This window comes from Thermobia domestica, chromosome 7, assembly GCF_964235325.1.
Source record: "Thermobia domestica chromosome 7, izTheDome1.hap1.1, whole genome shotgun sequence".
Lineage (NCBI taxonomy): Eukaryota > Metazoa > Arthropoda > Insecta > Zygentoma > Lepismatidae > Thermobia > Thermobia domestica.
The window spans coordinates 59820921-59837834 of record NC_137460.1 but is presented as its reverse complement, the minus strand read 5'-3'; the positions used below and the strand labels follow the sequence as shown (position 1 = coordinate 59837834).

General features: G+C 36.3%; 1 protein-coding gene across 1 annotated transcript in view; it reads left to right on the top strand.

Moving 5' to 3' along the window:
* The window catches only part of LOC145690150 (uncharacterized), a 77714-nt gene that overhangs the window by 20428 nt on the left and 40372 nt on the right, over positions 1 to 16914 (top strand). Inside the window, exon 4 of the mRNA XM_081764758.1 lies at positions 2308 to 2429. Within this exon, the coding sequence (XP_081620884.1) occupies positions 2308 to 2429 (122 nt within the window). The remainder of the gene's footprint in view (positions 1 to 2307; positions 2430 to 16914) is intronic.

Below are 16914 nucleotides of genomic sequence, written 5' to 3'. Positions count from 1 at the left end.
TTCATTTAGGTGTGAAGTCCCTTATATGTTCTTCTATCTTGATGTCGATATTTTCCTTTTTCATCTCTGTATACGTATGATTACAATCATAAACTGCTTCAGATATGCCTGGGTTAATCTTATTATCCGATTAATAACTTTTAAAAACTGTTTTGAGATTTTGGGAAGATTTCAAAGTTCTCTGAATCCATTTTTTACTGCTAATTCTTCACAATTTATATATAAAAGTCCTGGCATAACAGGAAGGAGATTCATATCTTTTGGATTGATGTGTGGTTTTATGTGCGTGTGTGCTAGAGTTCTTTTTGTAAATTGCTAACGCTTGATGTTTCCATCTATCTAACATAAACTTATTGTAGCCATTTTGAAAGCAAAGCTTATATACAAATTCCAGTTTTTTTTTCCCTATTGCCTTATCTACTGACACAATTTTGTAAAATCTTAAGAAAAAAATAATCCATACGGATATTAGTGCGAAATTTGTTTATCTGCTCCGCTAATGATCACATCTAGGAAATTAAGTTTATTGTTATTTTCTAAGTCTATCCTAAAATATTGTTGGGTATATCATATTTAACTTAGTAAGAAGCTTTTGTATATTTTTGTTCTTTTTGTGAAGATAAAGGGAGTCATCATTGTGTATATAGTATTGACATATTTTAATTGCTCTAGTTGTAAAAAATTGCATTGTAATGTTTCGTAGCTCAATTGTTTTCAAAATGGCGAGAGACCATGTAGAAGTGAAGATAAAAGTATATGCACTTTTACTGGAGACCGTATAGTAACATTCAGTCTAACTCTAAAACATTTGATAAGGGGAAAGGGAAAGATGTGTGATTAAATAAAATACAACTAACTCTACAACAAGTTTCAAATCAATGCAGTGGTAAACGAATCCGGAAATGTAAGACAAATTTGAATAAACAAAATATTCCTAATAATAATAAGAAAAGAACCCAGCAAATTGTGAACTATATCCTCCATATTTCAGTTATATTCTGTATTGCTTTCAAATGTTATATCTGGAATATTCTCAGATGCCAAAATCAAATTCATAGGCTAATGAAGAATGTGTCCTCACTAACTATGAAATACAGGAATACAACTTCCAAAGGCAAGCATATTAATCATTTGGGCTATTCAGATGCATGTTGTAACAATGAAAAAGTGGGAGCAAGATAAATCTAATCAAAGATGAAACAATTCTCAGTTATGAATTAGCAACTGTGATTTGCTAAGGAGTAAACACCGAAATATACGAATATAAGAGGCAGGAACATATGAAAAATTAGCAAGTGTTATTGTCGGAAGAAAAACAGTAGTTTTTGAGATATCGCAAATGTTTATGACTGTGTCTGTTTTCAGGAAACATGGAGATGAGTGTGAAAAGTTTAAGACAAATCCAATCAAAAATTAATTATAAAAATATTACTTGGTGTCCATTTTCTGTAGTATAATAACTATCTATAACCTGCAATATTATTAGATAATTAAAAAAAAAAACTAATAAGCTTTGTGCGTTGAGAAAACGTCAATTATTTATCATTAATAAACATGTCGCTAACTCTCTCGCCTTTGGTGCGAGCGGTCTCGGGTTCGATTCCCGGTGGGGACACTCGGTCGGAAAAGTATAACAGCTTTTTCAAGACAGCTATCTTGAGTGAGGTTTATCCTGAGTTTCCCTCATTCATACCAGGCAAATACCGGGATGGTACCTAGCAAAATGCTCCCAGGCCGTTTCCTTCCTTCCCCAATCCTTTCTTTCTTCCCTTTCATCGGATAATGTACTCGTCATCGAGGGACGTCATCCCTCATATAGTGACGGGCTAGGTGGCCTTAGATGTCGAAAGCCCGAATTCTAATTCCTAATTCCCCCGGATTAATTAACATATAATATTGGATTAAAAATGCATTGGCAATTTGAACTAAGGGGCAATTTGGAAATATTCGTTGGTTAAAAGTACTTTTATACTTTAAAAAAGTCAGGAATTTCAGTAAAAGTGATTTACAAGGTTTAACACCACATATGTATGTACGTAAAGAAAGTTCCAGTTTAACTTGATAATTCTTTTTCTAGAAGATTTTGCCGGGTATCAACTTTGGACTAAATCCTGTATACATTGCGTTGAATTTAAAGAAAAATTCGTCTTTTAAAATAAGATTTTATTACATCAATGTATAAAAAGTAAGACATTCTTTCTGCATTTCATTTACTGCGCCAATGAACAATTTATTTTCTTTGCAAAAATGGTTACAAATATTTGTCAAATTTATTTTATTACAGGTGTATGTATTTTCTTCTTCCAGGTCATGTTCCTTATGCAACTAGCTTATTTGGCCAACGATATGCCGCTGAGACCAACAAAGGCATATTGAGCTTTGAAAGAGATCAGCATCAGCGAGCCATAGAGAAAGCACATGGCCGTGGAGTAAGTTTAACATATAAATATATTAAATTATTAAAGAAAATAATGTGTTTTGTTGGCTGAGATCCATCAGCATTTCTTGTCTTCTTAACATTTCTTTAGCTAAGATCATTTAGCATTTCTTGTCTTTTTAACTTTTTCTTACCTAAGATCTTTTAGCACTTCTTGTATTTTTAACTTTTTAATTCTGTTTGCAAAATGGCCACAATACTACTTCTTCAAGATATTAACATTATTTTTATTTTCTTAGTTCTACGAAATATCTCTGAAAAATAAAGGCAGATTTTCAGCTGCTACCAACTGAGACAGAAGAGCTTGGTGGCGTATAAGTGGCAGCTGAAGTGAGCTCAATTATCGGAGTGATATATCTTAGTGCAATTTCCATCGAAGCACTTAATTTAATCAAATGAATCAGATTTCCCATTCCAAAACCCGTTAATTCCATGCAGCAAATTTTACAAAAGAGGAAGATGTATGATTGCTTTCAGATTAAAGTGGTATCGTAAAATACAACTAAAGTAGCATATAACAGACAACCAGTTTTTCTTTCTTTTGAATTACAAAAGTCTGAGAAATCAATGATTTTACGTTGGATGTGACGGGATTTGGAATGACAGGAAATATACCCATCAATACTCCCTATTTGTAACCTCATTTTTTATTAATTATTAATATTGTAATTCATAATTATTGTATTTCATGAGTAGAATAATTCTGGAATAGAAGATGCACAAGAATTATCAGAAATTGACTTCGGTAAAAATGAAGACTAATAGAAAACTATATAATTGGTACTTTTAAATGAAAGTTAGAAAAAATTCTGAGTAGCATGGTGCAGAGTTATTTCTTGCGGTGCTGGAAATCGATAAGGAGCGGTAGGCTAACGATTCATTAGAGATTCAGATATTTGACATGAACTACGACTATGGAAGTGTTGACTTTTAAGTCATTTTTCTTTTAAGCCCAAAATGTTTTTAACTCAATTTCAAGTACACGCTGCGGTCTGTAGGACCCCTACCACATTTTAAATATATACTGTGAATTAAATTTATAAAATTAATAGACGAGACTTAATGTAAATTAAGTTCCGAGTCTCTGCTTCCGAAAACATTATTCTTAATTTGTGAATATGCAGAATCTTTTCAAGTATATGCCGTAATCTTGCAATTGGCATGTTTGCTTATATATGCCTTCAGTACAGTTGTGTTTATTTGGAATCAAACACCACTGAAAAGCCTACTTTACGGTCTAATGATAGATATTATTTCATACTACTTATTCTTCTTACAGCATTTTATGTAGTACTAAATGTTAGTACTAAATTAACTACATTTCTTCATAATACACAATCTTGTCTTACTTCCAATGTAGAAGAAAATGCTTTGGAAGTTTCATTATCCATTCTGAAGTAATTTCTTGTTCGTCTCTAGTAACTTTAAATTACATTTGATAGTTACCTATTCATCATGAAGTAATATGTACAGTATATTAAAAAAAAATGAAATCTACACAATTTGCAACATAAATTACCACTGTAGCTTCAATGCAACAAAAGACAACATCCGAATAATGTGAATAATTTCGAGATTGGGAGTTGAAATTAATGTATAATAATTATAACAACTATATTGTGATATCTGGTTTTACAGTGCCGCTATCCTAGGCCCTAAGAAGACAACAAAGAACTTTTTTAGGCAGCGGGTAAGTAAAATTCTAAATATTTCAATATGTAAATTTATTTATTTCCTTGTAAGAAACATTTTAGTTCTAAAATGCGTATATTGCCTTGGACAATCTTGTCTAAACGTTAGACTTTATGCGGACATATCCATATTTGGAGAGTAAAAATTTTGCGGCCGCATACATTTTCCGAAACTCCCTGATTTGTCTTCATTTTCTAAGCTCATGTGTATTGTCAATTTAATGTTAAACAATTCAAATGTAAAGATATGTTTGGTTATTTGTATTTAAAGGAGGAATTGTTAAAAGAGATCAGATTCACTGAAAAGTTTGAATAGGCAAAGTCATCATGTTTACTCTTGTTTAATTATTTTTAGAACTCCCGTGTGGCTATTAGGTACGTACCTTTGGGACCGGAGAATTAACTAGATTGCAGGTGTCTGCATTTTGGCATTTCAAAATATGGTAACCTTATCAACCTTAAATTCAATAAATCCCGGTGGGGACACTCGGTCGAAAAGTGTAGAAGCTTTTTCAGTCCAGCCATCCTGAGTGAGGTTTTCTTCCTTCATACCAGGCAAATGCAGGGATGGATAGTATATAACATATAGGTCCCAGGTCGCTTCCTTCCTTCCCTTTTCTTGGACAGTGTGATCGCCGAGGAACATCATCCCTCATACATAACGGGCTAACATGACCATAGATACTAAAAGCTCAGTAATTAAAAAAAAAAAAAAAAAAAAAAAAACCTTATAGAATGAAAATATGTTAAGATGATTGTTTAATCTTTGTTATTGCCTTTCTTGCATTAAACAAACAACTGAGTTCAATTGAATCAAATCTATGGTTGAGAGGGCATGTTGTTTGCATAAGGCTAAGTTCATATTAAAGTGTATTTTCAGCATGTTTGTAGTCATGAAATAAAATGAAATTTTTAAGTTTTACGTCCCACGGTTATGCTGGTTAGACTAAAGGAGACGGTGATGATGAGAGATGAGTGAAATGATGGAATGAAGAAAGTCGGAGGAAACGGGACAACCCCGAGAAAACCCACGAACACGGTGTTTGTCCACTACAAAATCCACACGGCACGAGCTGGGATCGAACCAGGGACCCCAAGCACCGGAGATGAACACTTTACCACTTTTTTTTTTCCGGAAAACATGCTACATGACCAAGCTATTTAGCATATCACATTGATGCTTGGTAGACGTGATATTGTCACTGAACAATGTTAATTTACAAAGAAATTGAATGGTACAATAAAAAAGAAAAAATCAATTGTCAAATATTACCTGTAAAAAGCGAGCGAAGAGGAGTTGTTCTTGAGATTGAGTGAAAGTCTTTTTTCTTACCCTGTTAAGATACTCTACATATAGGCGAGGATCACAATAAGGTCTGTATTGGTCTATAAAAAGAATAGTAGTACCAATTAACCAAACTACTGCCCGTCGTTTCATAGGAGGATACCACTGAAAGTCAGGGAAGAAGAGAATAGTAGATGTAAAGGCGGACGCTGGACAGCGGCAAATTAGTCCGAGAAAGCCGCATAGCCTCTGCCACACAGGTTGAGTGTCAACACAAGAAGTATAGCGATGCTCCAGAGTATCTATGTGCGAACACAAGTCACAAAGTTCGGATGTACTGCGGCCTATTTTAGCAAGTCGTACGTTGGTAACTACTAGATTATTCACAATGCCATACCAAACGTCCGTGGCTCGTCCCATGAGGTATGGTGCATGAATTGTTTTCCAAATAATCATCCAATTACGATCTGGTGTTCTTTGCTGGCATAGGGGTATGACACTTTGAATAGTCGGCGCAAGTAACACAGTATAGAGGAGTTTTGGGGTCCAATGTTCCGGCATATCCTCAAAAGGCACTGTGGACCATGCGAGTGCTAACTGTAAAATGTACGAAGGACACACATTTGGAAAGCGAACATATGCGGGATGTTGGGCCACTGCCAGAGATGAGGCACCCAACAATGAAGCCACTGCGCTGTCTGTGGTGCCAATAGTTCATTGTCCATATGCATCTTGGCTGTGGCCATATATAATGCTAGGCATTTATGTCGGACGCTAAAAAGATCAAAACCTCCTTGATTACGTTTAAGATAGAGCACCTGCCTTTTCACACGAAACATGTAAGTTTTCCAAATGAACCATCCATAGAGTGAATCAATTTGACGCGCATATTTTTCTGGCAGTGGAAAAAGTCGGGCAGTGAACCATAACTTTGAGCTGACATACACATTTAAATATTGAATTTTCTGAGCAAGCGTGAGAGAGCGCAGGCGAGTGTCTGCCAGATGCATACGCAAAGTTCGAATTAATGGGCTCCATACGTGATCATAGGAAGGAGTCAGGTCAGCTGTGAAAGGAACACCTAAAATAGTCTTATTAGTTGTGTGATCAAATGCTTGTAACAAATGTTCTGGTAACAAAGTATGAAAGTTGTTTACAGAAAGGATGGTTGTTTTCCGCATGTTGAGATGAAGGCCGCTTGCGCGCGAGAACAGCTCCACTTGCTGTGACGCACACATGAGTTGTTGAGAGGTTGAGCAAGAAATAGTTAGATCATCCATGAAGGCAATGGCTGTTAATTGCCGAAAGGGATGAGTGTCACCCGCATTAAGCGTCGACAATCGATGGAGTAAAGGCTCAAGGGCAAGACAAAACAGAAGACCTGAAAGCGAACATCCTTGACGAACTCCTCGAAGGAGTTCAAACGGTGGAAGAAGATGCCCATTTATTTGTAGCTGCGAGGTCGCTCCTGCGTATAGGTGACGTATTACAGATATAATTTGGGCAGGAAAGTTGTATCCTTGCAAGACCCTGTATAAATAGTCGTGTGACACGGTGTCGAAAGCTTTGTGGAAATCGCAAGCTAATAAACCTACTGGGAGTCGTGTAAATTTGAAATAGGCTAGAATATCTCGAATGGTTGCAAGAGCTGTATGGATGTTCCGTTCAGAATGAAGCGCCGTTTGAGCTGAACTGATGTAAGGTTGGACAATCTTCTTGATACGTTGAGTCATGATAGCAGTGAAGATTTTATAGTCTGTATTGAGCAGAGTGATAGGTCGATAATCAGCCACTCCAGTTTGGTTTCCTCCTTTGGGTATTAAAATAATGATTCCTTCGTGCTGATACATTGGACCACCTTGCAACAAAAAGTTATATATATTGCATAGGGTCGGACCTAGTAAAGGAAAAAATGACACATAAAACTGGTAGATCAATCCATCTCTTCCAGGCGCCGTGCGTCGCTTGACCGTGCGGAGAACGTCCTGTATTTCTTGAACCGTGACAGGTGTGATAAGTTGTTGTCGTTCTTCATCGGAAAGGCTGTGTGGAATGCTGGCAACAAAGGGATCTGACAACGAGGTATCGCATTGCTGAAGTGAGTACAGTTGGGTATAAAATTCCTGATAAAATTTCAAATATGGGCGTAGAGTCCATCAGCTGTCGTAAAGGTTGTGCCAGTCGTGGACGTCACCTCTGTGATACATTGTAAGTTTTGGCGTCGTAACCTATGTATGTAATGGTATAAGGATATAGGTTCCGCAACCATTCTGCCTGGTGTCCCTTCGTGAACGCAGACACTGAGAGAATGTTCCAACTGTAGCTGTTTTAAGTGATGTTTCACTCGCATGATGGCGGCCATATTTGAAATACTGCTTGGTTGTTTCCAGAGATCGCATAAAGTGGCATATAAGAATTCAAAAGTTTCTCTATATCTCTGACGTTTTTGTTTGCCCATTCCTTGAAAAAACAAACGAATTTGGGGTTTGACAAAATGACACCACCACATATTTATATTCGGATAAACTGTCTGGGTACGTGTCCACTGTTCCCATCTATCAGCAAAGAGTTGTTGTATTACGTCATCAGTTAAGAGCTGACTATTTAATTTCCAAAAAGGACGACCATACAACCGGGGAATGTTCTGAGGAAATCGCAATATGAGCTTTAATGATGAGTGATCCGAAAAGCTCAAAGGTAAATTTTGAATGTCAAACACGCTAGAAAGATATTCTTTTGAAATAAAACACATATCTAAGCGAGACTGAACTCGCGCCGACTTATATGTGGCTTGGTGATTATGATGAGTATGTAACCAAATATCAGCGAGACCTAGTTGAGTGACGAACTTTTGGAAAGCTAAACATGGATTAAAAATACCCGTTGTGTCCTGGGGGGACATAATACAGTTTGTGTCCCCGAGAAGAAGGAGTGGGTAACGTGTGGTGGGTAACAGTGATACAACCTCTTCCGCATAAAAGCGCTCGCGGGCCACACGTTGAGCTGTTCCAGAAGGCCCGTAAACACAGAGGATACACAACTTGTCTACGACACAACTAATCGCTCTACAAGACGAGCAGAGTTGTATGTGTGAAGCTACTAGTCCTCGTTTTAATAAAATTGCTGTACCTAACACGTTGGGAGCCACATTCGTTATTGCTGTATAATTGTAAACAAATGATAGATCACTAAAGGTCAGTTCTTGAAGGCAATATATGTCACAATCTTGCTCGAGTAAAAACTGGGCTAAAACCTGTTTATTGGCCATGCTACTAAGAGAATTAATGTTCAAGGTTATATATGAACGTCCGTTAATACTGGCTATCATCTTATAAACACATAAGATATAAACAAAAACATGTTTTAAAACGCCTATCCAAAGCAGTGACCCTTGTATAGACATAGCACCAAAACGTCCAACCGCCGTAACTGGAGGCGATTAATAGTAAACAGAACACAATCGTAACTCACCTGTTTATGTGTGTGAACAAGGCAAGAAATATTGCTCGGGAGTACAGGCTGTGGACCATGGAACAATCATAACACTAACCCCAATAATAATAATAATAATAATAATAATAATAATACTGCCACAGTGCGACAAGAAACAGAAGCACGTTATAATCACAAACACCTTGGATTCCTTCTTGTTGTGTAGAGCGCTTATCTAGACACAACTTCCGTACACCATAGACTCACAGTTAACAACCTGAAGGTCACCTTGAAACTCACGTTCTTTTGTTTTTCGTTTTTTAACATGTTTTACGGATAATATTGGAGAAACACTAAGTACGGCACTACTCGCGTCACTAGAAGGTGGAGGGGAGAGAGAACGAGCCGACATATCCGTGTTAACGTCATGCTCATCCGTTAGTGCCACGGTCGTCTGTTCTGGAAGCACGTTAGGAGTAGGAGATAGGCTTCTATCACGAAGGTCGTGGATGCGATCGTCGTTGTTGGTATCTGGTTTTTTTCGTCGTTAACTTCCGCGAGTATGGTTTGAGGTTTTAGTACACTAGCCATAGTTTGCGATGTCAACATTAGCGGTGGATATTCTGTGGCCGTAAGAGCGGGAGGTTCTGGGACGGAGTCCCGCGTATCATCCACACTGGGAACTAGGGAAATGGGATTTCGGGCAGGTCCCGAATTTGTTTCATGTAACGTGGACACTTTCCGAAGATCCGTCATCACTGCTGGTTCGATGTCTGGGTTCATTAGACGAGCTGGACGCCGGCGCTTTGGGCAGAAAGAGATAAGATGTTGCAAGGAACCACAAAAATGACAAGTTTGAAGTTGACCTCCGTAAGATACACTGCATTTCACAGTATCAATAATGAGTCTGGTAGGAGTGTGTTTTTTCAAGGTCATAGAAAACACTCGATTGCCATTATAGATACGTGTAGGAAAGATAGTATTCCATACTTCATGCTCAATTTTGAGTATGTCGCCATAGTCACTTAACACTTGAGACACTTTCTCATCGGGATAATCGAAAGGAAGGTCCATGATCTTTACACGGGTAACATGTATTTGTGCATCCAGAATGTAAACATCACTGGTGGTCTGATCGAAATGGGTAAAAGACAGTTTTTCCGGTGCGTGGTCGAGAAATTGTTTATGTAAGGCACTAGTTTTGAATTGAATGTACATGCTGTAGTCCTCATTGTGCAATTGTAAGGCTTGAAGATCCTGGAATATATTCTCGAAATGTATACATAACCAGGAATATAATTCGGCTGGCGAAGGTCGTTTACTGCGCGTGGTTTTGTCAAAAACAAATTTGACTGAGTTTTTCCTATGTTCTTGCATTGCTGGTATCGAACTTGATTACAGTACTTCTCAAACACAAAACAAAAATCACTGAATTAGAGTGCACACACTAAATGTAAGAAAAACAAATTCACTTGCTTAAACAAACTTAGTAACACCGGTAGTCGGAGCTGTACTTCCACACGTCCGCTCCGTTCAACCGTCTGTAACGAAGTCACCACTGAGCCACCGCGCCCTCCTGTTCGTTGTTCGTAGACATGTTGCTCAGCATGTTACGCTTTTTTTTTCACAAGTGCAAAAGTGCAAAGTTGATAAACATGTTATGTTGTCTGTTCATATTAGTTTTAAGTTACTTTCTGTAGAAGAACGTGGAGCGATTTGATCTCATTTAATAATTTTATGTTCTGCGCAGAAAAGAAAAAGATGTACAATTTACTAAAGATCAATTTTTAGAAAAAGGATATCAAGAAAATATTCACTTTACGTTAAAAGATTTGGAAATGGGTGACTTGTTGGTATTCAAAGTTTCTTAGAGTATCACTTAACGTTTTGAACTACTTTCTAAAATTGGACACAAGGTTGTAACACGAAATTCGAAATATAGAAAATCAATATCCGTTCACGAACGGGTGATCTTCAGGTGTGATAACTTTCCAGCGGATAAAAAGTACAAATAGAATAGTTTATGATCAGCCACATAGAACAAGGATTAATTATATTGTTTAAATGCAAAAAAGGCTAATAACAAGGACTAAACTTGAAGAGGCAATATACATTAAGAGCCAATATTTTCGCATATGATCAAATACAAGTTATATATACCAGACAAGACAATTTAAAATTATAAGGAATGTGGGATTATAATTGATTAGATGTAAGTTTATTTTACAGTACCCAGTATATTCTTAACAAGTGCAAAATAGTTTGCAATCAGTAGTGAATGAAATATCCATAAGATAGCTAACTACAGTAAACTGGGAGTCAAATGTTTGGAAATATTTGAGCTTGTAAACTTGCTCTGTTTTAGTGGTCTTGTAAAGTAGATTTGAACGTTTAATTGTTTTATGTGTAAAATTGATTGCTCTATGGCAATTTATAGAATCAGCTAACACATAAATCTACATAAATCTAAATCTAGTTTCATTATTTTAAAACACAAATTAGATATTTCTACATTGTTGTTTCATTTAATTTTATATTATTTCTCGTAGTTTAATTTTACAATATTTATCATTGTAAGCGTCTTTTCTTTTCGTTCTGTTATTATAATTATTCAGGTACTATCCCACAGAACTGCGTAATTTGCGTTTAATTTACTTAATTAAATGATTGTCTTTTTTCAATACATGTAACTCCATTCGTTCTTCCACCTATCGTCAAACATGATTTCTTTGTCAATTGTATCCAGTAGTAGATATTATTACCACACCAAACTTATAATTTGCAGTTGATAAAGTAGTCACTATGTAGTCACAAATTACTACACAATGAAGTTTTCCAAAAATAAACTACTGAAATTTAGAGATGGAATTTTCTTGCATGTGTTATGTAACCATTCACAATATCCCATGCCATAAATCTTTGTGTGATCAACTTGCGTGTTGTAAACGTAGTAATTGGTGCGTAAACATTGAAAATGTGCATGAGTTTCAGCAAAATGTTAAACTTTTCGTCAACATGTACACGAACAAGTTGACTAATTCGGTCTAGTGTAGATGCTCCATATGAAATCTGCACAATGTGAGTTATGACAATGGTAGGAAAGATACCTTTTCTTTATATTATTATTATTATTATTATTATTATTATTATTATTATTATTATTATTATTATTATTATTATTATTATTATTATTATATTGCAACCACTAATGAAAAGGATTTCCTTCCTGTTATTAATGGAACAGTAAGCACTACCTAGGTATAGGCAAATTATTTTCGGAACATTTATGACTTCTGGCGCAAAGCTAGTCAGAGAGCCAGAACATGGGAGGGGAAATTCTGTTACGTGATGAGTTGCGCACAGTAAAAGCGCTGTGGTCAGTATGTGTCTGAGAAAAGCGAAATGAGAAATTGCGTAACCGGGTAAAAGCATGTTTATTTGTTGTGTATATACAAATCGAAAGAATACTGTTGTTTTGAAGTGTTTTTCTTTTCATTCTTTTTAGAACATACCTCCTACACATACAGGAAATTTGACAACGCAAGGTAACTTTCTTCGGCCGTTTATTTAGTCTGATTTTGTTATGCATGCTATTTTCTGACAGCTTTGTAGCACTTTCTAATTTCTTGGTGAACTTGCAACAGTGCTGATCCGAGTGTGAAACGTGAGCTGTTAGTCACTTGTTTTCGGGCTGTTGTAAAACGTCATACTGTGCGACTGGATTTAAAGGTGCACGTACCAATTCTCGCAGCTGTTTCGAAAATAATAAACCTATATATTTGATATAGCAGTAGCTTTATTCATCTTTTAATTTATATTAATTGATAGTGAACATTTTTGTATTCATCAATGCTAATGCTGTTGTTTTGTCTAATTTCAGATAATTTATTTCCACACAAATTCACTCACCGCTGCCTACTTAGATCCAGTTACTGCAAAAGAAAATAACCATCACTACAATAGAATAACATCATGCTTCAACAGAAGGAGATAAACCAAACATAATAGCAACAGTAAATAGAGAGGGAAGCTTACAGCAAAATTACAATATGTAAGTTGATATGCAGATGCAGAATTGAAATATTTGAAAATGGCATGTTCATTTACACACATACGTGTTTGAATATTATTTGTTCTTCTCGAAATATAACCCCAGGAATGTACATTTGAGCAGGATACATCAATAATTCTACTTATTTTGCCACAATGTCGGTAAATATTTTAACAATTAGCTTAGGTGTTCAATAGAATGTTATCTTGGTTATTTAAAAGTTAAAAATTACGAACCGGAACTCTTTCACAATTATATATATATATACACTTGTATTTGATCCTTACGTTAGGTACATTTTTACTTTTTAAAGTCTGTGCTTAAATGTCAAGGGACAACTGTAAAACGTAAAATCAATAACATTTCGTAATAATTTATAAGGTTTGGTTTATTGTTTCAATTCTCAGACTAAGAATACAGTGGTGCCCACCCCCCCTTATGTCCATGACGCACCCCCCCCAATTGTCTATCCGTAGGTGTTCTTCCATGAAAAAAATCTTCTTTTCGATTAATTTTACCCCCCCCCATCAAACATATTTATATGGATTTTTAACCCCCCCACAATATTTCAATGACGCAGTTTGCGTCATAGCCCCCCCTTGTGGGCACCCCTGAAGAATAACACTGGCATATGTGTGCAAATTAAATTAAATTCTATATTATCTAATTTCTGAAAGTATTTTACTTCCCTTTTGTTTTGTTTTAATTAGCCAAAAGCTTTTAGTACTCAGTCAGGTGTGAAGAGAGGGATAAATCTTTCTTATTGAGACTAGGAATTGAACAAATATCAACCTGAACGGATAATTTTTGAATGAGACGGTCTTCTTCTTGAGGCTTTTTATTATTATTTTTATTATATAGTTGGAAGTTATACATTTCACATGAAAAACTGCTTCCCAATGTGAGGTGCAGGTAGCTAGAGACGAAACTTAGCATACCAGAGAAACACCACCACAATAAAAATGATAAAATTAAGGTGGAGTGGCTAGAGATATTTAAAATAATACCAAAATTTACATAAAATGCAAATAGAATGCATCAGCATACATAATTCCCTGCTTGGAGATAAAGGTGACCTCCTGTGGACGCCGCCACTGCCACTCTTAATAGTCGGTAGAGCATATGTAAATGAATATAAATGAACAAAAGATTTCAGGGTATTTTTGAACTACAGTCATGGTTTGGAAGCTACTTATAGAGAGTTTTCAAAATAAACAATAGGTTAAAAGAAAAAAAAAGTTTACTTTTAAAACAAGCAGGTAGCAGCCTGTTAATTACTCTTTATACTCATGACTGTGTTTTGTTAGTTCTTTGGGCGTAATTCTCCCTGGGCCCCATTCAAGGAGATGGTTAGATGAACAAAGACAAGGAAAAATGTTTCCTTGACTCACACTCCTGAAAACAAAACATAGGAATTAGCATTAGGTACTTACCATGCAGGAAAAACAGATCTCTAGAAATACTTTGGATAGATGAAGTTTTAATGTTGCCTTGGTAGACCATGGATGAAAATTGACACACTTAACACTTTCATTTGAGATACACTTATATTGAATTTCTATTATTTATGGTGCACCACACACACACTCTTAATTGAAATTTCACACAATTTTTCCACTGAAAAATTTATACCATAAAAAAATGATGATAATGATTTTTATACTGAAGATCCGTTTGATTTCTTAATTGATCTGATACGCTACATTAATATGCACTCCTCACTATTTTAAGTTCACTGTCTCTGACCGTCTTTCAGAGAGGAGTATGATAATATCACATAAAATAGTAATACACACTTTATATGTGAAAATAAAAAAAAACGATCAATATATATATTCGATGCACTGTTCATTCGGAAAGGTTTTACATACAGTTCCTGTTGGAAAATCTCCAAGGTAGTGTCCACATTCTCATTCCACTAAAAACTAAGAAAAGGTTCTTGACGATTTTGATTAGCTGGATAGACAAAACTATGCTGGAGCTGACTTAAGGAAAGGTCAGCATAATAAAAAAAAAAATCAAGCCACTGCTTGACTCCTTGTTCTCAAAGTCCAAGGATGGCACTGCCGTAATAGCGTGACAGGCCAGAAATTTCTTAGATAGAGATTTGAATATAAAATTCCACTTCCATGCTGGGAATTAGTGAAATGCACCACTGTGATACTAAGAGAGTTTATAGACGAATAACGGCTAATTGGTACTGCTGACCAAAATATAGCTACTAGGCTATAGTTAAGTTAATGAATGAAACTATCATGTTCAGACTTAGCAACTGATTATAACGTAGTTTTCAAAATTTTAAGGTTGACACTGTTCGAATGCACTTGAAGTAACTCACAATCAAATAGGTGGGTATTAGCACTGTTCACTAGAACAAATAAGTACCCGATACATGTCGGTACATGTATAATAATACACAGGAATCCAGGGGAGCGATTCTCTCACCTTCCTGGGTCACATTTCCCGGTACTTGAGAAGTATTGAAGACTTTACACACGATCGTTTGAGGTGTACTCCTCCAGATTTATCAAACAACTTCCTCCGTTTAGCCACTGAACAAGGTTATTAAACTATGAAATTCCAAGAAAAGCGGGACTCGCTCTTCTCGGAATCTTCCCACAAAGGGTTTGATGCCGCGGGCAACATTTACTGGGTGGTCTCCTGCAAACAGACCACAGAAACTTGCTTCTGACTGCATAGTTAGCCAGACACCTATGAGAGGTGCTGCCCTCAGCTTGATGGCGGTAACTATGAAAAGCTTCTGACCAAAACAGAAGTCCATAGCATATACACATAAACATTAGTTATTTTCACTCAGAACCAACACTTTGCATAATAGAAACACATGATATTATATACAAAAATAAAGAAAAATATACACAGAATACATTGATATTATTATACATAACTGTCATCTCTCGTGGTATTAGAAGGAAGTCTCCTTTTTTTGGCTTCCCTTCAAACTGTTTGCTACAAAATTAATTGTTTATCAGGCAGGACGGTTTTTAATACTACTTTTTCTTGGAAGATCTGTTTGATCTTCTCCATCGCTGCCTGATGTTTCGGTTCCCACTTGAACCTCACATTTTTCTTCAGCAGATTGAACAACGGATAGAGAACTTCCGAGTATTTTTTGCTGAAGCAACGGTAATATTGGCAGTAGCCAATAAAGGAACGCAGTTCCTTCACGTTCCTGGGTGTTTTGAACTTTAACACCGACTTCACTTTCTCCGGATCTTTACCAATTCCGTGTTGAGAAAGTTCGAAACCAAGTATGTTTAATTTTTTTTTTGCAAAGTTATACTTCTTTAGCCTGAGAGTTAGGCCACCTGCAGTGAGTAAACCCAACACTTTGTTGAGGTGTACAAGATGTTTGCTGAAGCTCCTGTTGGCTACTATTAGATTATTGACATACGCGCCGCAGTACTCTCGCGCTTCAGTTTCAATAAGCATATCTAGTGCTTGAACACATGAAGCAAGGCTCTGTTTTGTACCGAAAGGTAATTTCTGAAACACGTAGGAAATACCTTTATGTAAAAATCCTAAATACTTTTGATTACTTTCTTTGACCTTAATCTGAAGGAACATCTCAGTTGCATTCACGCAACTGAACCATGAATTATCGCAGATGTCTTGGAGAACAGACAAGGGAGGCATTGGTTGGTCAGATAAATCACCAGATATCTTAGCCAAAGCTCGACCGTCGATATATACTCGTATACGTCCATCACTCTTTGCTGTCACTACCAGTGGGTTGATATATGCAGTAGGCTGTTTTCTGATCACACCCCACGCGAGCCATCTCGAAATTTTATTGTATACTAAATTTCTGTAGCGTTTAGGGTAAGAATAAAGTTTGGTTTTGATTGGACGTTTGTCCGTTACTTCAATCTCATGCACGTAGTTAGCTATGCAACCTGGCTTGACATCAAACAAAGCTTGATGCTTGAGCAGCACAGCTTTCAAACTATCTCTCTGTGAGGCTGACAGATCTGAGTAGTTCGATACAAACTTTTTT